At 34.4% G+C, this 25,054-nt stretch overlaps 1 protein-coding gene across 1 annotated transcript in view; it reads right to left on the reverse strand.

Annotated features, from left to right (window-relative positions):
* The window catches only part of LOC122747705 (aldehyde oxidase 4-like), a 138,978-nt gene that overhangs the window by 8,651 nt on the left and 105,273 nt on the right, over nt 1-25,054 (reverse strand). The window contains exons 22-30 of the mRNA XM_043993587.1: nt 16,553-16,640; nt 15,500-15,586; nt 14,910-15,101; nt 14,453-14,680; nt 12,121-12,216; nt 10,138-10,266; nt 1,546-1,620; nt 712-764; nt 224-338 (exon numbers count right to left, since the gene is read on the reverse strand). Coding sequence (XP_043849522.1) covers nt 224-338; nt 712-764; nt 1,546-1,620; nt 10,138-10,266; nt 12,121-12,216; nt 14,453-14,680; nt 14,910-15,101; nt 15,500-15,586; nt 16,553-16,640 — 1,063 coding nt within the window. The remainder of the gene's footprint in view (nt 1-223; nt 339-711; nt 765-1,545; nt 1,621-10,137; nt 10,267-12,120; nt 12,217-14,452; nt 14,681-14,909; nt 15,102-15,499; nt 15,587-16,552; nt 16,641-25,054) is intronic.

The raw sequence follows: 25,054 nt of genomic DNA on the forward strand, positions 1-25,054 counted from the left end.
TATTTGTTTTTTGTTTTATTTTGTTTTTGTTTTATTTTTGTTTTGTTTTTTTTGTGGGGCAATGAGGGTTAAGTGACTTGATCAGGGTCACAGAGCTCGTAAGTGTCAAGTGTCTGAGGTCAGATTTGAACTCAGGTCCTCCTGAATCCAGGGTGGGTGCTTTAGCTACTGCACCACCCAGCTGCCCCCTGCATGGTATATTTGTATGTAAGAAGACATTTACTTTATGAGCTCCAGTCAGACAGTCAATCTCAACTTCAGAACAGCCTGCTCCATAAACAAAATATGGATATGGACGACCTTCTTCTTTTTCCCAGTCCATATGTGTCTGGTAGCCCCTGAAAAGATAATGCCATGTAAATAAGAAAGGGAAAAGAGAAAATACCTGTCCTCTACCTGGGCCAGAAAACCACAATATTGTCATTAGGCCTTCTATAAGATAATGTCCCCTAAGCAACTCTCACAAACAGTTGTTGCCTATAGGCACTGCTTGTCTTCTCTTGCTGTGACCTTATGATGCCCTCTCCTCTATCCTGCTTCCACTGCAGGAGATTGAGCTACTGGTGGAAAAATCCCTTGGTTATTGAAGAGGTGGGCAGGATTTCTATGTATGGAGACAGTGGGAACAACTTTCCCTTAGGATGTAAAACTCCTGCTTGAGATGTTTATGGAACCTCCATAATCAATGGAAAATGCAAAAGTATGCTTCACCTGAAATATCCAGTAGATGAAAGGCTGATGGATTCCTTGAAAGCTTGAGAAATCTGTGAAAGGAGAATAATTTTAAAAGTAAATGAGAGTATGGGAAAATTAGTCAAATGCTTTCTGTTTGAAACTTGATCTTTCTTTCACACCTAGCTCTATCCTTACATTCTCCTCTTAGATATGAATGGGATCTGTGTACCTATTGTCTGCATTGTTCTAGGCCTATGAATAACAAAAATAATAACAATAGCTACTAGTATTTATATAGCACTTTCAATTTTTCAAAGACCTTTAGATAAATCATTTCATTTGATCATCACAATAACCATATAGGGAGGAATAAGGGCCACAGAATTAATGATTAATAACAATTTTTGTTTGTGCTCTCTAGGTCCTCCTTCTTTTTGGATATATATTCAAGATGCACATATGAGATTAATATGTATTACTAATACTTTTTAAGTCTATATAATAAACAAAATAGTAAATCAAGCTTTGGCTTATAGTTTGATTTCTGTGGTGTAAATGCTCACACTGAAAATTTAACAGTCCCCTTTCATGGTTGGGGTTGGCTTCAGCACACTCCTGGCTGAGAGGGAGAGATTATTTTATATCATACCCTGTAATTGAAACATGACAGGAGTATTTAGTCTTTTTCCTGCAGGATTTAATATGGGTAGAGATGGGTGAATCAGTTTTGCATTTGATTAAATATTGACCTATCCCTTACTACAAATAAAATATTGAAATAGTATTTTCTTCAACTCTCCCACTATAAAACACCAACCTCAAACACTTGTTTGATTGTTTTGGTTACCTTTTCTTGGTGGCAAAACTTACCCATTCTTCCCATTTTCCTTTTGGATTTTTCTTGATGATGGGCTCAAGGCGTTTCATAAGAATCTGACAGGCATTCTAGGAATGATTAAAGATTTGGAACAGCATCAGAAAGAAGATACCCCAAAAGTATACCATTAAATTCAAAGTATACCAATACCCTAAAGTATACCAATTCAAAACCATATTGAAATGTATCTACTATACTTCCTTGTCATCTTTAATTCTGCCTCAACTCATGTTTCTCCAAGTTTGTCTCTCCACTAATACCTCTACTGTGATTTCCTCACACATCAGTCTCCAAACTACTATAAATGACCCTTGCTGGGGCTCACATCTTCTCTGTCATCCTCTCCACTACAAATGATCTTTCACATTTCACTTTGTTTCAGTTTTCTCATTTAAAACCATCCTAATAATTCATTTCATTTCTATTCCTGATCTTACCAAAATATGATACCCTCCTCTGAATCCCACATTCTTCATTTTAGAGATTACATATTTTTTCTGACAAGGAAATGTGCCCTTTAAAATATTTAATTTCAAATGATCATAAAATTTTATATTAGTGAATATCTTTAATATTTACACAAATATATTTTTCTTCCCACTTCTGACTACCCACTCAAATATCCCTACTGCTCTCTGATGCAAGAGCAAGATCTCAGTCCAGGCTTCAGAGCACTTTTAAAAGTTCAGCCACATTCTCTAAAAGAACAGTAGAATGTTGGTCCTAGAAGAGGGACCTTAGATATAATCTATTCTAACCTGCTAATTTCAGAAATTAGGAAGCTGGAATCCAGAGGAGAGAACCCTGTCTATGGTCACAAAACTGCTTAGTGCCATGGTCAGGAATAGAACCAAGTGACTCCTAGGCCCATGATTTTTCCAATACAGCTGACCATCTCTCTCTACTTTCCATTTAACAAAGAATTGTTTCTATGGTTGGAAAAAATGGAAAAAAAAATTAAAAGGATTTGTTTGAAAGAGCCACATGAACAAAGTTTTAGACTACCTTTAAATATATTAGAAGAAAATATAATATCACATGGAATATAAAGTTATATTTTTGTTTTATTTTACTGCATTGCTTTAAAGATAACCATGTGACATCTTCAGCAACAGAAAAGGTAAACAGTACTTTCTAAGAAAAGCTTTCAAGTTTAATTCAATTTTGTGACAATGTGAAAAATTTTAATAAAAAAATTCCATCATGAGTAGCACTTTTAAGAAAGTGTTTTCAAACTGAATTATTAATTTTTATATAATTTAATAGTGTTAAATTTCTCATGTATTACACTAAAATTATCAGGTTTTTTATTCACTTTTAAGAAAATTTATGCTGCAACATTTACTATTTCATAGATAAATAACTCTGGTTTTTCTTTAAAAGATTTTCAGTCATTTAGAGATACAAAACAATCAAGGTAAAAGTCAAATGCTAGGAAATTCAGAGATGGATAAATGAATATACAAGGTATCCTGAAAGTTTTAGTGAAGATTTTAGCTGTACAAACTTAAAACTGCACTAAAATGGATTGAAACTGTACAAAGACTTTTGGGACAGACTTATATTAAATCATAGATGCTGAAAATAAGTTTGTCTTTTTGTCATGTCATTTCAATATGATTTCACTTTATAATAATGGTCATTTCTTAAAAGATCCTTTACTAAATGGTACCTAAAAGACCTAATCCAATATTCATCAAATAAAGAGTTGAAAGAAAAAAGGAACAAGATGGCGGAGAGGAATCATCAAGCTGCCTGAGCTGTCCTTCTGTTCCCTCAGAAAGAACATTAAATCAAGCCTCTGGATAGATTCTGAAACTACAGATCCTGCAAAGAGACAGAGAGACACAGTCTTCCAACAAGAGATAATTTAGAAGACTTCAGGAAAGGTCGATCTGAATCGGGCAAAAGGGAGGCGCAGTGCAGGGCAGCAGCCCAGCGCCTTGGGGGTCAGGGCAAGTCAGCAGGAAGCTGTGGGCCACAGCCAAACAACTGAGGCCCCTGGATCCTGGCTCAAAAATCTGGTGGCCCAGCAGAACAGTGGAAAAACCTACCTGCATCAGCCAAGAGGGCAAGTTGCCAGCTAGAGAGCCATGAACAGGATAGGAGCAACTAGGCCCACTGATCTAGCACACTCAGACAGGAAGTGCAGGGGGGCGAACTGCACACACTATAAAGGCCTCAGTGTAAAAAGCCAGTCACACAGCACCTATACCCCTGCACAAGGAGCCCAAAACAGGGACCCTGGTGCCCCCAGAGCAGACCTCAACTTAAAAAATAAATAAATAAACTGCAATAATGAGTAAGAAGCAAAAAAGAGCCCTCTCCATTGAGAGCTTCTGTATCAACAGGGAAGAGGCAAACACAAACTCAAATGAGGACAATACCCTCAAATTGCCTACATGTGAAGCCTCAAGAGGGAAGGTGAATTGGACTCAAGAACAAAAAGTCTTCCTGGAAGAGCTCAAAAATTATTTTAAAAATTAATTGAGAGAGGTAGAAGAAAAAATGGAGAGAGAAATGAAAGCAAACCAAGAAAACTATGAAAAAAGAATCAGCAGCTTGGAAAAGGAAGCACAAAGACTGACTGCGCAGAAAACAATTACTTAAAAAAATTCATCTAGCCAAATGGAAAAAAAGGTGATTAATTTCACTGAAGAAAACAATTCCTTAAAAAATTCATCTAGCCAAATGGAAAAAAAAGATGCATAATCTCACTGAAGAAAACAATGCCTTAAAAAATTCATTAGGCCAAATGGAAAAAAAAGGTGCATAATCTCATGGAAGAAAACAGTGCCTTAAAAATTAGAATTGGACAGTTGGAAGATAAGGAATCCATGAGACACCAGGAATCAGTCAAGTAGAATCAAAAGAATGAAAAAATAGAAGAAAATGTAAAATACCTCATTGGAAAGACAACTGATCTGGAAAACAGATCCAGGAGAGACAATTTGAGAATCATTGGACTGCCTGAAAGCCATGATCAGAAAAAGAATCTAGATGCCATATTCCAGGAAATTATTAAGGAGAACTGCCCTGATATTATAGAATCAGAAGATAAAATCATCATTGAAAGAATCCACTGATCACCCCCTGAAAGAGACCCCAAAAGGAAAACCCCAAGGAATATTGTAGCCAAATTCCAGAATTATCAGGTGAAGGAAAAAATACTCCAAGCAGCCAGAAAGAAGCAATTTAAATATCATGGAGCCACAGTCAGGATTGCTCAGGACCTGGCAGCTTCAACATTAAAGGACCTCAAGGCTTGGAATATGATATTCCGGAAGGCAAAGGAGCTTGGATTGCAGCCAAGAATCTATTACCCAGCAAAACTGATCATTCTCTTTCAGGGGAAAAGATGGACATTCAATGACATTGGAAACTTTCAATGTTTCCTGATGAAAAGACCAGAACTGAATAGAAAATTCGATCTTAACATACAAGACTCAAGAGAAGTTTAAAAAGGTAAACAGAGGGGAAAAATGTTACTCAATTGGGTTAAACTGTTTACATCCCTACACAGGAAGATAATACTTATAACTCTTAAGAATTGTAAATGCATTTGGGCAAAGAGAAGGACTTTCCATAGAGGGTATAAATACAAATTGTCTTTGATGTGATGATACAAAGAAAATTAAGGGGTTAAAAAGGGACTCTATGGGGAGGAGAAGAAAGGGGAGGTGGAATGGGGTGAATTACATCATATGAAGAGGTAAAAAAAACTATTACATTAGAGGGAAAGAAAGGAGGGGTGAACATTGTTTCAACCATACTCTCATTAGATTTCATTCAAAGAGGGAATAACATATACGTTCACTGGGATAAAGAAACTTAACTCATTCTTTAGGGAAGCAAAAGGGGAAAGGGAAGGGGGGAACTGATAGAAGGGAGGACAAAAGAAAGGGAGAAAAGGGTAAAGAAAAGGGAGGGGGTGATAAAAAGGGAGGGGACATTGGGGGAGGTAGGGGTAAGAAGCAAAACATTGGTGAGGAAGAATAGGGTGAAAGAATGGGGAAAAAGCACAAAGGGGGTAAATACAATGGAGGGAAATAGACAGTAACAATAACTGTGAATGTGAATGGGATGAACTCTGCTATAAAACAGAAGTGAATTGCAGAGTGGATTAAAAAACAGAATCCTACAATATGCTGTTTACAAGAAACATATTTGAAGCAGAGAGATACACACAGAGTAAAGGTAAAAGGTTGGAGCAGAATATATTATGCTTCAGCTAAAGTAAAAAAATCATGGGAAGCAGTCCTTATCTCGGACAAAGCACAGGCAAAAAAAGATCTCATTAAAAGAGATAAGGAAGGAAACTACATCTTGCTAAAAGGTACTATAGATAATGAAGTAATATCAATATTAAATTTGTATGTGCCAAGTGGTATAGCATCCAAATTCTTAGAGGAGAAGTTAAATGAGTTACAAGAGGAATTAGACAGTAATACTATACTAGTGGAGAATATGAATCTCCCCCTCTCAGAATTAGATAAATCTAGCCAAAACATAAATAAGAAAGAAGTGAAAGAGGTGAATAGATTACTAGAAAAGTTAGACATGATAGATGTCTGGAGAAAATTGAATGGGGATAGAAAGGAATTTACCTTTTTCTCAGCAGTACATGGCACATTTTCAAAAACTGACCATGTATTAGGGCACAAAAACATCATAGTCAAATGTAGAAAGGCAGCAATAGTAAATGCATCCTTCTCAGATCATGATGCAACAAAAATTACATGTAAGAAAGAGCCAGGGAAAAGTAGAATGAAAATCAATTGGAAACTAAATAATTTCATTCTAAAGAATGAATGGGACAAACAACAAATCATAGAAACAATCAATAACTATATCTAAGACAATGACAATAATGAGACAACATACCAAAATCTATGGGATGCAGCCAAAGCAGTGCTTAGGGGAAAATTTATAGCTCTAAATGCTTACATGAATAAAAAAGAGAAAGAGGGGATTAATGAATTGGGCATGCAACTTAAGAAGCTAGAAAAAGAACAAATTAGAACTCCCCAATTAGATACTAAACTAGAGATCCTGAAAATTAAAGGAGAAATTAATAAGATTGAAAGCAAGAAAACTTTAGAATTAATCAATAAAACTAAGAGCTGGTTTTATTAAAAAAAAACAATAAAATAGATAAAATATTGGTTAATTTGATTTAAAAAAGAAAGAAGAAAACCAAGTTACCAGTATCAAAAATGAAAAGGGTGATGTTACCACCAATGAAGTGGAAATTAAGTCAATAATTAGGAATTATTTTGCCCAACTCTTTGCCAATAAATTTGACAATCTAAATGAAATGGATGAATATTTACAAAAATACAAACTGCCCAGGGTAACTGAAGAGGAAATAAAATCCTTAAAAAAACCCCATATTAGAAAAAGAAATTTAACAAGCCATTAATGAACTCCCTCAGAAAAAACTCCCAGGGCCAGATGGATTTACAGGTGAATTTTACCAAACATTTAAAGAACAATTAATTCCAATCTTATACAAATTATTTGGAAAAATAGGTGAAGAAGGAGTTCATTTTATGACAGAAATATGGTGGTGATACCAAAACCAGGCAAAGCAAAAACAGAGAAAGAAAATTATAGACCAATTTCCCTAATGAATATTGATGCTAAAATCTTAAATAAGATATTAGCAAGGAGATTATAGCAAGTGATCACCAGGATAATACACTATGACCAGGTGGGATTTATACCAGGAATGCAGGGCTGGTTCAACATTAGGAAAACTATTAACATAATCAACCACATCAATAAGAAAACTAACCAAAATCATATGATTATCTCAATAGATGCAGAGAAAGCTTTTGACAAAATACAGCACCCATTCCTAATAAAAACACTAGAGAGTTTAGGAATAGGTGGAGCTTTCCTTAAAATAATAAACAGTATGTACCTAAAACCATCAGCAAGCATTATATGCAAAGGAGATAAGTTAGAGGCCTTCCCAATAAGATCAGGGGTGAAACAGGGATGGCCATTATCACCCCTATTATTTAATATTGTACTAGAAATGTTAGCTTTAGCAATCAGAGAAGAGAAAGGAATTAACGGAATTAGAATAGGCAAGGAGGAAACAAAACTATCACTCTTTGCAGATGATGGTATACTTAGAGAATCCTAGAGAATCAACTCAAAAATTACTTGAAACAATTAACAACTTTAGCAAAGTAGTAGGATATAAAATAAATCCACATAAATCATCAGCATTTCTATACATGACCAACAAAGTCCAGGAGCAAGAGATAGAAAGAGAAATTCCATTTAAAGTAACAGCAGACAACATACAATACTTGGGAGTCTATTTGCCAAGACAAACCTAGGAACTCTATGAACACAATTACCAAACACTCTTCACACAAATCAAATCAGATCTAAATAATTGGAAAGATATCAATTGCTCATGGATAGGCAGAGCTAATGTAGTAAAAATGATAATACTACCCAAATTAATTTACTTATTCAGTGCCATACCAATTAGACTACCTAAAAAATATTTTATAGAGCTAGAAAAAATAACAAAATTCATCTGGAAAAACAAAAAATCCAGAATATCAAGAGAAATAATGAAAAAAATGCACATGAAGGCAGGTTAGCGGTACCAAACCTGGAGCTTTACTATAAAGCGGCAGTCATCAAAACTATCTGGTACTGGCTAAGAAATAGAGTGGAGGATCAATGGAATAGGCTAGGCACAGGAAACACAGTAGTAAATGACACTAGTAATGTAGTGTTTGATAAACCCAAAGATTCCAGCTACTGGGATAGGAACTCAGTATTTGACAAAAACTGCTGGGAAAACTGGAAGATATTATGGCAGAAATTAGGCATGGACCAAAATCTTACACCTTATACTAAAATAAGGTCAAAATGGATATATGATTTAGACATAAGAGGTGATACCATAGGAAAATTAGGAGAGTAAGGAATAGTCTACCTTTCAGATCTTTGGAAAGGAAAACATTTTATGACCAAACAAGAGATAGAGAATATTATAAAATGCAAAATGGATGATTTTGATTACATTAAATTAGAAAGGTTTTGTATATATAGAAGCAATGCATCCAAAATTAGAAGGGAGGCAGAAAGCTGGGAAACAATTTTTATGGCCAGTACTTCTGATAAAGGCCTCATTTCTAAAATATATAGGGAACTAAATCAAATTTATAAGAATCCAAGTCATTCTACAATTGAGAAATGGTCAAAGGCTATGAAGAGGCAGTTTTCTGATGAAGAAACCAAAGCTATCTATTCCCATATGAAAAAATGCTCTAAATCTCTAATGATTAGAGAGATGCAAATAAAAACAACTCTGAGGTACCACCTGACACCTATCAGATTGGCTAACATGACAAAAAGGGAAAATAATAAATGTTGGAGAAGCTGTGGGCAAATTGGAACACTGATGCATTGTTGGTGGAGCTGTGAACTGATCTAACCATTCTGGAGAGTAATTTGGAATTATGCCCAAAGGGCTGTGAATCTGTGCATGTCCTTTGACCCAGCAATACCACTTTTGGGTCTTTTCCCAAAGAGATCATGGAAAGGGGAGAAGGACCCACATGTACAAAGATATTTGTAGTTACTCTTTAAGTTGTTGCAAGGAATTGGAAGTTGAGGGGATGCCCATCAATTGGGGAATGGCTGGACAAGTTGTGGTATATGATTGTAATGGAATATTATTGTGCTGTAAGAAACAATGAACAGGAGGAGTTCAGAGAAACCTGGAGGGTCTTGTGTGGACTGATGATGAGTCAGATGAGCAGAACCAGAAGAACATTGTACACAGTATCATCAACATTGTGTGTTGGCCTACTGTGATGGACTATATTCTTCTCACCAATGCAATGGTACAGAAGGGTTCCAGGGAACTCATGATGGAGGAGGATCACCAAATCCAGGAAAAAAAAAGAACTGTGGAGTACGGATGCTGAATGAACCATACTATTTCTTTTGTTTTTAGTGCTATTATTTTTCTATTTTGAGGTTTTTCCTCATTGCTCTGATTTTTCTCTTATAACATGACTAATGCAGAAATATGTTTAATGTTTATGTGTGTGTGTGTGTGTGTATATATATATATATATATATATATATATATATATATATATATATATATATATATATATAAAACCTATATCAGATTACCGGCTGTCTAGGGGAGGGGGGAGGGAGGGAGAAAAATCTAAAATTGGAAAGCTTGTATAAATAAAAGTTGAGAACTATCTTTACATGTAACAGAAAAAATAAATAAATTTAATTTAAGAAAAAAAAAAGAAAAAAAATGACATCTCTGTAGAAGCCCAAATATATAGTTGAAAATAAAGTCAGCAATCTTAATTTTTTGTCTAGATTGTGTAAGATATTTGGACCTATCTTTGTGACTTACTATATTGTTCTGTTTTCAGGTGTTGGTTACTTTTAGGATGCAATCACTGAGGGTTAATATTGGTACTCTTATCCAGAAAAACTATTATTCAAAGAGAGATTTTACACTATTTCTATTTCTCCATGTAAGTCAGAGAAGGAAACCTTGAGATAGAAAGAAATCTAACCTGAACTGCTCTTCCATTGATATCTGTTCCCATAGATCCAGCCGTATAGCTGGCATTGGGCACGGTGGTAGTGCTTGTTTCAAAAAGATATATATATGATGAGGGTATTTTCAGTTCTCGACTAGCAACCTGGGAGAAGCAAAGGAAAAAAAAATTCTTATTTCACTACTGTCATGGTAATACTTTTCAGTACTCAAACCACAAAGCCTAAGCACCTTTAGGATATTTATTAAATAGTAAATTATAAGCAGAAATGGGGATATCCCCCTAAAAATGCCCACATTTGAAATGGTTCATTTTTGTGTTTGTAGATTGCATAATTCTAATATTTATAAGATCATTTGAATGGATGTACTACTTCTTCAGATACATGTCTGGAGATGGGTTCTCCTCCAAGTCTTTTTGTTCCTATGATGTTCAGTGCCAGTAGGAAACAGCTGTATCATGAAGATTAACACCCCTTCTGCTATGGCTGACTTCAGTTACGCAGGATGGAGGGATGGGAACAGTCAATGACTAAAATGAAGGACATCCCTGGGCATCAAGTGGGAAGAGCTCACAGGGTAAAAGATCAGCATGGCCTATTGCAAATAAGGTTATTGACTGTGGATTGGGTAAAAAATATCCCCTCATTTTCCTGAATAAAGTACATCATCCTGAATAAAGATGCCTCTGAATAATTTTTTTAAATTACTACATGAAGGGCCATACAAGGGATCTGGCTTTCAAAAAAAAATCTTCCTTCTCATTGTTAAATTAAGGAACTACATGTTATTGGGGTTCTGGGGGTGGGCTGGTGGGAATTTGGCCATTAGGTGTTTCTGGTTCAACACCAAAAGATCACTAAAATACATTATTGTGCACCAGATGCACCACATTTATGATTTTACCACCCTTCTTCTCTTTGGGTATGGATATACATAAAAAATTAAAAAGGCTTTAGAGACATGTTGTAAACCAATAGCCAAATAAATAAATAGGAACAATTTCTTTACTTACAGTTAACTGGTAAAATTACTTAATAATAACTAACAATAATAATAGTTAACATTTATATAACACTGTGTGGTAAACACTGTACTAAGTGCCTAAGTATTATTTCACTTGATCCTCACAACAATCCTGGTAAGTAGGTGCTATTATTTTCTCCATTTTACATATGAGAAAACTGAGGCAGAGGTTAAGTGACTTGTCTGTGGTCACACAGCTAGTAAATAACAGAGGCCAGATTTAAAATCAGGTCTTTCTGATGTCAGACCCAGGACTTTATAAACTGTACCACCTAGAATTCCACACTTATGATAGTCTCTATTCTAGTACTGAGTCATTAAACTTGTTATTAATTATGAACAGACATATTTTTAAATTCTCAAGTCATATGAAAGCAAAATGAGAGAAATTATCAAATTGTAATTTGTTTTTTTCTATCAATAGAAATGGAAACACTTTCTTTTTTTCTTTTTTTTTCTTTTTTTTTTTGGGGGGGGTGAGGCAATTGCAGTTAAGTGACTTGTCCAGGGTCACACAGCTAATGTTGAGTGTTTGAGGCCGGATTTGAACTCAGGTCCTCCTGAGTCCAGGGCCAGTACTTTATCCATTGCACCACCTAGCTGCCCCAGAAACACTTTCTTGAATTAGCATAAAACTCTCAGTCAGGTCAGGCTCCCATGTTGAGATAGTAAATTCAAAGCACATTTTATTTCTCATTCTATATAATCCATGGGTTGTTTTTTTTTCTGAGTGAGCCTAATACTGCATTGAATAGTTCTCTGTGTCCTTAAAACAATTCATTCAGCAAAAATTCTTGAAGCGTTTGCTACGTGCAAATAATAAGATGAGGGAATTGATCACAAAAAGCTTACATTCTAGCAGATTTGGATTTTTTCCCTAAAAAGATAAGATAATGCAACCCCAATGATGTGGATCAGTTTTCTTGTCTGATGAAACATGTATTGTCCTAAAGCAGAGACTATCATATCTCACCTGAATCATTTTGGTGTAAAGACCTTGTCCCAATTCACAGCCGCCATGAGTCACTAAGACAGATCCATCCTGATAGATATGAACTAGAGAAGCAGCCTAGAGAAATAAATAAATATCAATTAGGCCAAGATAGAGTGGGAGTGAACAACTGCTGCCAAACAAATGGTCGAGAGGCAATTTTTATTTTGCAATCATTGCCCGTCTCTTCCCTTGGTATTACTGAAGAAAACCATAATCTCTATGACTACAGGAAATTTCTAATATAGAATTGCCTAGATTAAATATGCACAAGAATGAATGCATTCGAATGCTCATCCCTATGCCCAAGGATCAGACTGTTGTGGGTTTTTTTCCCCTGCTTTTGAATGTTTCTCTCCCTTTGCCACCTTGAAAATCCTCTGCAAGAGCTGTTGTTGCCCATTGTTGCAGCTGTTGCTGCAGTCCACCACTCCAAAGTTGCCTCCCTATGATCACTTCTTACTTATATATTTCTATTGGCAGCATGAGGATGTGTTTCTTCCCACCCCACCCCCCGCCTCTGCCCTTACATTTCTAAGTATTTTTGTTTCTTTGTGTAAAAGGAATTGAGGAAGGTAAACATTTATTTTTTTTATTTTTTTTTTTTTAGTGAGGCAATTGGGGTTAAGTGACTTGCCCAGGGTCACACAGCTAGTAAATGTCAAGTGTCTGAGGCCAGATTTGAACTCAGGTACTCCTGAATCCAGGGCCGGTGCTCTATCCACTGCGCCATCTAGCTGCCCCGGTAAACATTTATTAATGGAATTACAGAACCAATGGAGAATATACTTCTGACTATTGGTCAAATGGGATTTTGGAAACTGCCTAATAAGCATCTAATGCTTTATGGGAAAATGTGTTCCCAGCAACCAATTTATACATTAACTTTTGGAACACAACCCATTTGTGTGTTGAATTATTCCTATAAATTCTTTTTTGAAAAGAATAAATACAATGTCATCTCATAGGGTCATAGAACTTAGAGTTGGAAAGGACTTTGAACATTCATCTAGTCCAAAATTCTCATTCTACAGATTAAGAAACTGAGACCTACACAAAAAATCATATAGTTAGCATGTGGTAGAATCCAGTTTCCATGCTAGGCACTCCAACTCCAAAGTATAATAGTGAATATTTATGTAGTGTGTTAAGGTTTGCAAAGTGCTTTAGGTATTTTATCTCATTTAATGATCACAACACTTCTATCAATTAACATATATATCACATTTTATCTTTCCAACAACCTTGTAAATTAGGTACTGTTATTATTTCCATTGTAGTGATCAGGAAGCTAAGGTGAAAGGTAAAAGGACTATTATAGGGTTACAAAGCTGGCAAGTAGAAGAGGCAAGATTCAAACTTGGGTACTTTGCCTCCAAATTTAGTATGCTTTCTGCTACACCAGACCTATTTTCTATAATCAAAAAGCAGCTTAGCTTTGCGAACCTTAAATTATTTCTCTGCTGATTTCTGAAAGATACAAAGAATTGGGGATTGAGTTGGCACTTGTGGAAAGAGCCTTAGTCAAAGGATTAGAAGATTGGGTTCTGAGTTTGAGTTTTGAGCTAACTAGCTGTATGACTTTATACTTTGGACATTGGACAATAACTTCTCTGAGCTTTAGTTTCCTCACCTATAAAATGGAGAAAATCCCACCTATTTTGTTTGCCTGACAGGTGGTTATGAGGATAAAATAAAATAATATGTGTGAAAGTGATTTTTGAAAGTAAAAAAAGTGACACACTTACTTAGTAGTGACATAAGGCATGTTTATAATTTGGAACATAACTTTTTAAATCACAGCAGTGCTTTAGAAAGTTCCAAACATGTAGAACTTAGCCCTGTACCTCCCTCCTGCTGCCACCTAGAAACTAAGATGATTGGAAGGAGCCATTTTCTCTGTAATGGTGGTCATTTCCCTTCCCTCTATCCTTCCTTCACTTCCTTTTATTCCTTCCTTCCTTCCCTTCCTCCCTCCCTCCTTCCTTCTTTCCTAGCTTCCTTCCTTCCTCTTATACCTTTCTTCCTTCCTTCCCTCCTTCCTTACTTCTTTCCTTCCTTCCTTCTCTCCTCCCTCCTTCCCTCTTCTCTCCCCCTTCCCTTCCTTCCTTTTTATTCCTTCTTTCCTGCTTTCCTTGTTTTCTACCTTCTCATCTTTCCTACATGCTATTTCCCTGCCTTCCCACCTTCCCATTTCCCAACTTTTTGCCTTTCTTTTTTTTTTCTCCTTTCTGCATGAAGATTCTACTGATATATTTATCTTCAACAATTTGGAAAAGGCTTTCACCCAATGATAGATCTTTCCAAGCCTCACCTGACTTTCATATGCAGTAGGCACTCCAATTGTATATTTCATGGGAATAATAGCAATTCCTTTCTTCTTCCAGTCATTTTTCTTGTTAAATTCTTCTATGGCTTTTTTCCGACTCTGGAATGAAGATTTATCTAGGCATTCTTCCCAACACTTTAGCATTGGCTCTGGATTAAATGGCTCCTTGTAAGCTGTTCTGTTAACTGTTTTGTACATATTCATGTCCCTAACCTGAAAGAGAAGACAATTAAATCATGAAGAGAGAAGTTGATTCTATCACATTTAAGTTGTACTTTATATACTTTGAGTAACAATCTGAAGAAAGAGACAATTGCAAAGGAAATCTGTGAAAATTCATAGTGTGTTTCCATGTATGTATATACACACAGGACTTTTATCCTATTTGATCATTAAACCCATATTGCTACTCTTATCAATCACTAAGTGTTTATTTGATTACCTTCTCTGGTGGTAAACCACATTTGAATGCCACAGCTGTTATGTAATTCTCAACTGGCAAAGTTCCTTGGGGGAAGCCAAATCCCCTGAAGGCTGTGTTAGATGGCAAATTTGTTTTACAAGCCCTTCCCCTGCACCGAAAGTTGGGAATATCATAAGCATTTTCAGATTTCAGCACCATGAACTCTAGCACCTAGATTAAAAAGAAACAGTACACACATATTAGAAATTCAAACATTATTTTGGTTTTTTTTTTTGGGGGGGGGTTGTTTGTTTTTTGCGGGGCTATGGGGTTAAGTGACTTGCCCAGGGTCACACAGCTAGTAGGTGTCAAGTGTCTGTGGCCGGATTTGAACTCAGGTACTCCTGAATCCAGGGCCGGTGGTCTATCCACTGCACCACCTAGATGCCCCCATTATTTTGAACTGAACTCTGGACTTAAAGAATTTTTGTCATAACCATATATTAATGTAGAAAAGCATAATATAGAACTAAATTCACATAGTCTTAATAGGATGGGCATATTCCTAAATTATATAGTCAATTACTAAGCTCTGAAATTATGTTTTATCTGTTTTATTAGAAACTTACCATTTCAGATTCATCTGGAGTACACCCAGCATTGGTATAATATTGGAGATCCACAGCTTTTATCAAGCCATTTTTCATGAATCCTATCTGTAATGTATTAATAAAGATATCAACAAATTACAAATACTTGAATTTAGTAGCTTAACCTTGCAGTATAAAAAATTTAATTACAGTTGCCAAATCACACAGAATAGCTATCATAAGTTACAATTAATGGCTCAAAAATTATGAGTTATGTAACTTTAGTGAAGCACTGGAGATATAAGCTACTTCTTTCTTCTGAGAGAGCTCAGTTTCAGGACTGACAGAATGGGAAACTATTAGTTGATGAATGGAAACTGTTCTGAGAGAGGCTTTTTGATCTTCTAAAAGCAAACTTTATCACTTCTGGGTTTATATCTCTTCTCCCTTAAATGTTCTCTGTCTGTCTCTGTCTCTGTCTCATATACATATATATGATACTTATACAGATATACATATAAATATATGTATTTATATATATATGTATATATACATTATCCAGATATATAGATATTTATTCACATATGTTTATATCTACATAGAGAGAGCTATATCTATAGAACTCTATATATACAGGCATATAAGAGAGAGAGAGAAAACTCTTTATATCATGTGACTTCTTTTTAACTTCCCTTTATATGTTACCTATGCTAAACTTGTGTATCTAGGCTGAAATACTATAGTACCACACATCTGTAATGGACAAATAAGGGATATGCCATTAAAGAAGTAAACACAAATTAGGAGAAAGATAATAATAAAAATATTTAAACCCTTAGTTAAATTGATTATTTATTTATTTCCTTCACTCAATAATTTGGAATATTATACATTCTACCAAATATGATGCCTAAGTTGTACATGTCTCCATTTCTGATTTGTCAGTTATATATGGTACCACTAATATTTAGTAACTCTGAAAGTCTTATCTAAATTTCAAGATGGTAATTTTTTTCAGTAGTAGTAATAGTAGTAGAAAATATTTGACAATCTGAACCATGATTTAGAGAATTTATTAGTACTCCCACTTACTTTATATTTTGCAAGCAATGGGTGGCGACCAGCAGTTATTAACATGTCATCTCCTCGTTCTAGAACAAAACGAATTGGGTGGCCAGTCCTGAAGAGAACAAATTAAAACTGTTAACTACTATAGGTATGCTGTTTCCTGGGAATACTCAGGAAAGCTATACAGAATCCATAATATTTGTCTGAAGAAGCTCTTTTCACAATTGTATGGATATCAAGGAGCAGGAGAAAAGATGAGTAAACTGTCCTAAGGACACAGGAAGGTAAAGGTTGAACTTTTTCTTAAGACCCTACAGTTTTCCTTCCTTGAAAGAGGACACCTCCCATCTGGTTGACTATAAATATTATAATTAAGTTCCTAGCTTAGGATGGGGACATGTTGCATGACCCAACAGTTCTAGATCCAAAATTATTCAGAATCACAACAGATTTAAATAAAGTAGATCCAGTAGAACTATGTCAGTCCAGATTGCATTTAGCTGAGAACCATAAATAAAGTCTATTTTTTAGCTAGCTTATGTTATGACATAGAAAAGAAACAAAAAAGTCATTGAGGTCAAGCTGGTACAAAAAATAATATAACAAAGAAAATTTCAAATATATTCCTATCATGGGAAAAGAGGAGGATAATGATAGGATATATGTACTCTGTAGTTTGTGGAAAAGATACACATCTGAAAAATATCAATAGATCAATAAGTGTTTATTAAGCACCTACTACATGCAGGACCTGTGCTAGGTGCTGGGGATACCAAAGTAAAGAAATAAACAGTTTTGTCCCCTAAAAGAGCTTGTAGTCTAACTAGGAAAAACAGTGTGTGTATGTGTGTGTGCGTGTGTATAGAATAGATAATAGAATAGATGTATGTGAAGAATAGATAATAGATTACATTAAGAGTAGCTAAGTAGTACAGTGGGTAGAACACTGGGCTTGGAATCAGGATCTGAGTTTAAATGTGGCCTCAGACACTTACTAGCTATGACCCTGAGAAAGTCACTTAACCCCTATTTGACTCAGTTCCTCATTGGTAAAATGGGGACACAGTGGAGAAGGAAATGACAAACTGCTCCAGTACCTTTGCTAAGAAAACCATATGGACAAGTCTATAGGGTCAGAAAGAGTCGGGCATGACTGAACAACTGAACAACAAAATAGAATATTTATAAAATGATAGTATCTGAGAGGATCAAGAAAGTCTTCATGTAGAAGGTGGTGACTGAGCCTGAACTTGAATGTATATTGTTTTTATTATGTGGAAACATTGCTGATTTTTGAGGATTTATTTTGTAACCTGGAACTTTACTGAAGCTCTCTCAATTAGTATCTGCTGATTCCCTAAGATTTTCCAAATAAACTATCATATCATCAATAAATAGGGATAATTTTATTCCCTTTTTACCTATCTTTACAACTTTAATTTCTTCCTCTTACCCTATTCTTGTAAGAATTGTATCAGATAAGAGTGGGGATAGTGAGCCACCTTGCTTCATTTCCATATCTATTGTAAAATGAATACATATGCAATGTATCCATTGCATATGATTGCTATTGGTTTCAAATGGATACCTTATGTGTTATTGTTTTAAAATCCCTCTATGCTTATACTTTGTAGGGTTTTGTTTTTTTATTTTTAGCACAAAAGTGTCATACTTTGTTAACAAGAATGATAAAATTATATTGATTGTTTGAACCATTCTTGAATCCCTGATATAAATTTTACTTGCATATAATGAGTGATTTTTTCTCTGATAAATCTCTGTAGTCTATAATATAGGAATTTTTTTTAATTAAGCCAATGTTTGTTAATGATATTGGCCTATAGTGTTCTTTCTGTATTTTATTTTTCCCTGGTTTGGTTATTAAAATATATAGCTAGATGGTGCAGTGGATAGAGCACCGGCCCTGGAGTCAGGAGTACCTGAGTTCAAATCTGGCCTCAGAAACTTAACACGTACTAGCTGTGTGACCCTGGGCAAGTCACTTAACTGTCATTGCCCCACCAAAAAAAAAAAAGAATATATTTGTTTCAAAAAAGATTCTGGTAGGGTGCTTTCTTTCTCAGTTTTTGAGAATAATTTGTGGAAATATAGGTACTAACTGTTCTTTAAAAGTTTGATAGAGAAGGTGGAGCCAAGATGGCAGAGAGAAGCCAAGAAGTTGCCTGAGCTCTCCCTAGTTTCCCTCAGAAAGAACATTGGAGGATTGGAGGGATTGGAATATGATTTTCTGGAGATCAAAAGAGCTTGGATTGCAATGAAGAATCAACCACCCAGAAAAATTGAACATTAACTTTCAGGGAAAAAGATGGACATTCAATGAAATAAGGGACTTTCAAGCTTTCCAGGTGAAAACACCAGAAGAAAACTGAAGTTTTGATCTTCAAATATAAGACTCAAGAGAAGTATAAAAATGTAAACAGAAACAAAATATTATTCCATAACATTAAACTTTATATCCCTACAACTTGTAACTCTTAAGAACTGTATCTCTATTTGGGCAGATAGAAGGAGTATACATAGAGGGTATAGGCATAAACTGATTTTGATATGATGATATAAAAAATTAAGGGGTTAAAAAGGAAAATATGGGGCAAAGAGGAAAGGGGAGGTGGAATGGAATAAGTTACATCACATGAAGAGACACAAAAACCCTATTGCAATAGAGGGAAAGAAAGGAGGGGTGAACATTGTTTCAACCTTACTCTCATTGGATTTGGCTCAAAGAGGGAATAACATATACATTCACTTGGATAAAGAAATTTAGCTTTCCCTATAGGGAAGTAGAAGGGTAAGGGGAAAGGAGCAGGGGCTAATAAAAGGGAGGGCAGAACCAGGAAAGGAAAAGGGAAAGAAAAGGGATGGGAAAGGGAAGGCAGATTGAGAGAGGCAGTAGTCAGAAGCAAAATGCTAGTAAGGAGGGGCAGGATGAGAGAAGAAAGAAAAGTATAAACAAAGGGGAAAATAGGATGGAAGGAAACAGTATTCATAACTATGAATGTGAATGGGATAAACTCTCCCATAAAATGGAAGCAAATAGCAAAGTGAATTAAAAACCAGAATTCTATAATATGTTTTTTTTACAAGAAAAACATTTGAAGCAGATAGACACACACAGAGTAAAGGTAAAAAGTTGGAGCATAATATATTGTGCTTCAGCTGAAGTTAGAAAAACAGTGGCAGCAATCTTTATCTCAGACAAAGCAAAAGTAAAAATACAACTAAAAGAGACAAGGAAGGAAACTTCATCTTACTAAAAGGTAACATAGACAATGAAGTAATATCAATACTAAACATATATGCACCAAGTGATATAACATCCAAATTCTTAGAGAAGTTAAGTGAGTTACAAGAGGAAATAGATAGCAAAACTATACTAGTTAAGGATCTTAACCTCCCCATCTCAGAACTAGATAAATCTAACCACAAAATAAATAAGAAAGAAGTTAAAGAGGTGAATAGAATTTTAGAAAAATTAGATATGATAGATCTCTAGAAAAAATTGATTGGGGATAGAAAGCAATATACCATTTTCTCAGTGGCACATGGCCTGTACACAAAAATTGACCATGTATTAGGACACAACCCCCCCCCCCCAGACAAATGTAGAAAGGCAGAAATGGTCAATGCATTCTTTTCATATCGTGATGCAATAAAAATTACATGTTATAAAGTGCCATGGAAAGATAGACTGAAAATTAATGGGAAACTAAACAATCTCATCCTAAAGAATGAGTGGGTGAGTGGGTCAAACAACAAATCATAGAAACAATAACTTCATTAAAGAGAATGACAACAATAAGACAATACACCAAAACCTATGGGATACCGCTAAAGCAGTTCTTAAGGGAAATTGTATATCTCTAAATGCTTACATGAATTAAAATAGAGAAAGATATCAATTCACTGGACATGCAACTAAAATAGCTAGAGAAAGAATAAATTTTAAATCCCCAATTAAATGCTAAATTACGAATTCTGAAAATCAAAGGGGAGATTAATAAAATTGAAAATAAGAAGACTATAGAATTAATAAATAAAAGTTTGACAGCATTCTCTTGTGAATCTTTCAGTACTAGAAATCTCCCACTCCTATCCCTCAGAAGTTCCTTTAAAGTTTAATCTATTTCCTTTTTTCTGAGACTTGGATATTTAAGATCTCTATCTGATCTTCTAATAGCTTGAAAATTTTATATTTTTGAAGATATTCCTACACTTTTCAGTTTTAATAGCATATAATAGTATATTTTTGGATAGTTCTTTTTATTTTTCCTAATTTTGCTAAACTGTCACATTGCTCATTTGTTATTTTACTTATTTCATTTTAAAGTTCTTTTTAGTTCAATTATGTGAGTTTATCCATTTTAACAGTTTTTTAAAAGAATAAGCTTTTAGTTATCATTTCTGTTATTTCCATTGAACCAGTAAATAAAACTAGATTATTATGGACATTTGCTACTATTTGTTTTGTGGCTAATATATTCCACTTATCCATGACTCTATTTCTTAACCAATACCAGATTGTTATGATCATTACCACATTGTAATATAGTTTGAAAATTGGTGTTGGTAGACAGTCTTTGTTGACATTTTGTCATTGATTTCCTTAATTTTTTTGACCTTAGGTTCTCCCAATTAATTTTTTCATATTTTATAGCTCTATAAAATAATTTGTGGTACTTTAATTGGTATGGCACTGAATATGCAAATTAATTTAAGCAGAATTTTATTTTTTTATTATATTGACTCAGCCTACTTATGATCAATTAAGTTTCTCCAATTATTTAGATCTATGTTTATTTGTGTTTAAAGTGTTTTGTAATTGTGTTCATATAGTTCCTGGGTTTGTCTTGACACCTAGACTCTAAAGTATTATATTTTGTCCACAGTTGTTGGTTTTTATTATTTTTAATGGAATTTTTCTATCTTTCTACAGCATTTTGTAGGTAACATATGGAAATCCTGATGATGTATATGAGCTTATTTTACATACTGTAATATAGTTAAAGGTATTAATTTTTTCAACTAGTTTTTGTTTAGTTGATTCTCTAGGATCCCTCCTATTGTCTGCAAAGAATGATGGTTTTGTCTCCTCATTGTCTCTTCTTGTTCATTCAACTTCTTTTTCTTGTCTTATTGCTATAATTAGAAAGTCTAAGACAATATTAAATAGTAGTGACAATAGACATCTTTGCTTCATCCCTGGGTTTTTTTTGGAAGGTTTCTAGCTTATCTCAATTGAAGATAATGCTTCCTGCTGGTTTTAGATAGATACAGCATCATTTTAAGAATTTTAAGAATTCCTATGCTTTCTAAGGTTTTTAATAGGAACAAGTATTGTATTTTGTCAAAATTATTTATGCACCTATTGAGATATGTGATAAAATAATGAGATTTAGCAGATACTCAAAGACCCACCTGGAGATTAATCTAGACTGATTGAATCAAGTGAGAGTGATTAACTGCTGATTAGTCTACTTCAAGTTAACTGGATTGTAATCACACCTTGAGAACACCTTCAGAACCAATGGATTTGGATGATGCCAACCAATCAGCTTGAAGCAGTGTGTAAGGACCCCCTCTGTTCCAGACCTATAAAAAGCTTCCACAATCAGTTTGCCGGAGAGAGTTTGTGATTGAAGCAGGCTTGTGGCAGAGGACTTGAGGAAGAACCAGACCAGGCTGGAACTCTAGGCTAAATAGGCTTTTTTCTTAACTTTCTGAACTCCATGGGAATATCTGTATGCTTTAATAAATGTTCAATGCCCAAGGACTGGTGCTAAAGCTTCTAATTTAAGGCGACTACAATTTAGATTTTAAACATCACAGTTATCATATGATTTTTTCTGGTTTTATTATTTATATTGTCAATTATGCTAATAGTTTTCCTAATATTGAACCAGCCTATGTTACTGGCATAAATCCCTCCTGGTCATAGTGTATGATATTTGTGATATATTGCTATAATCTCCTAGCTAAATTTTTATTTAAAAGTTTTGCATCAATAGTCCTTAAGGAAATTGGTTGGTATTTTTCTCTTTCCCTTCCTCATTTAGATAACACATCCATATTTATGTTATAAAAGGAATCTGGAAGGACTTCTTTGCTTATTTTTCCAAATAGTTTATTGGAATTATTATTGGAATTAATTGTTCTTTAAATGTTTGGGTGAATTTACTTGTGAATCCATCTGGTCCTGGGGAATTTTTCATATGGGGCTAATTGATGGCTTGTTCGATTTCTTTTTCTAAAACAGGGTTATTTAAGTATTCTATTGCCTTTCATTAATCTGGAAATTTTACATTTTTTGGTAAAAATTCATCCACTTCCCTTAGATTGTCAGATCTATTGACATATAATTGGGCAAAATAGCTCCTTATAATTGCTTTAATAGGGGTAGCCATGAGGCACAGTAGATATAAAGGTAGGCTTCAGGTCATGAAAATTCATTTTCCTGAGTTCAAATCTGGCTTCAGACATTTACTAGCTGTGTGATCCTGAGCAAGTCACTTAATCCTGTTTGCCTAGCTCTTCATCTGTGAAATGAACTGCAGAAGGAAATGACAAACCACTCTAGTATCTTTGCCAAGAAAATCTCCAATGGAGTCATGAAGAGTTGAATATGACTGAAATGACTGAAATGACTGAACGACTACAAATTACTTTAATTTCATCTTCATTTCTGGTTCATTCACCCTTTTCATTTTTGATACTGATAATTTGGATTTATTTTTTTCTCTTTTTTTAATCAAGCTAAACAATGGTTTATTTTATTTTTAAAAAACAGCTCCTACTTTCATTAATTCAATAGTTTTCTTACTTCCTATCTTACTAATTTATTCTTTGATTTTTGTTCCATTTTGGCTACATCCCATACATTTTATCATGTTGCTAATTGTTGTCATTCTCTTTAATGAAATTAGTGATGATTTCTGATTTATTCTTTGAAGCACTCATTCTTTAGGAAGAAGGGGTTTTTTGTTTCCAATTAAGTTTTAACATTTCCATAGCCCTTTATTGAATGTAATTTTGTTGCATTATGGTATGAAAAGGGTGCATTAAAATATTTCTGCTTTTCTGCATTTGTTTGTGAGGTGTTTTTTACACCCTGATACATGGTCAATTTTTGTGAAGGTGCCATATACAGCTGAGAAAATGGTATGCTTTATTCTATTTCCATTAATTTTTCTCCATAGAGCTATCATATTTAACTTAAAAATTCTATTCATTTTCTTAACTTCTTTATTATTTATTTCATGGTTAGGTTTATTTAGTTCTGATAAAGCAAATTCTATTTCTCCCATTAACATAGTTTTACTATTTCCTCCTATAGCTTATTTAACTTTTCCTTTGAAATTTGGATGCTATTTGGTACATATATATTTAGTATTGCTTTTACTTAATTGCCTATGGTACCCTTTAGCAAAATGTAGTTTACAAGCTTATCTCTTTTAATTAGGTCTATTTTTGTTTTTCCTTTGAGATAATACTTCCTAACCCTGCCTTTTTTTTTTTTACTTCAGCTGAAGCATAATAGATTCTGCGTTAGCCCTTTATTTTAATTCTTTGTGTATCCCTCTCTTTCAGGCATGTTTCTTGGAAATCAATATAGTCTTGAACTCTGGGTTTTAATTCATTCTGTTATCCATTTACATTTTTGAGTGCATTCATCCCATTCACATTCACAGTTATGATTACTATATATTTATCTCCATCTTATTTTTATCCTTTTTATCTTTTTCTCTCTTTTTTAACCCTCTTCCTCCTAAAATTCTGTTTTATTTCTGATCATTGCCTCCTTTAGTCTGCCCTCCCTGATATCACTCTCTTTTTTTCTTATCTTCATTACTTTCTATTTCCCTGTTGGGTAAGGTAGATTTCTATATTCAACTGAGTGTATATGTTACTCCTTCTTTGACCCAATTCCAACCACCACCCATTTTTCCATTCCACTGCAAAAACTCTTCCTTGAGTCCTTCTTTTATGTGAGATAATTTTCCCATTGCTTCCTCTCCCTTTCCCTTCTCACAGTGCATCCCTCTTTCTCACCTCGTCATTTTTTTTTATATATCATACCACCATAGTCAATTCATACCTCTATGCATAGTCCTTCAAACTACATAACTACTAACATAATAATGATAAAGTTCTAGTAGTCATAAATATCATACTCTCATATAGGAATGTAAACACTTTAACTATATTATGTCCCTTAAAGTTTCTCTTTCATATTTACCTTTTTATGATTCCCCCAAGTCTTGTTTTTGAAAGTCAAGTTTTCTATTCAGCTTGGATCTTTTCATCAGCAATATTTATTCTCTATTTTGTTAAATACCCATTTTCATCTAAAAGATCACACTCATTTTTTTCTGGGCGGATTATTCTTGGTTGTAATCCTAGATCCTTTGCATTGTGGAATGTCATATTCCAAGCCCTATATGCCTTTAACATGGTATATGCTAAATGTCTTGTGATCCTGAATGATTTCTTCTGATTTCTTGCAATATT

Source organism: Dromiciops gliroides, chromosome 3 (assembly GCF_019393635.1).
Source record: "Dromiciops gliroides isolate mDroGli1 chromosome 3, mDroGli1.pri, whole genome shotgun sequence".
Taxonomy (NCBI): domain Eukaryota; kingdom Metazoa; phylum Chordata; class Mammalia; order Microbiotheria; family Microbiotheriidae; genus Dromiciops; species Dromiciops gliroides.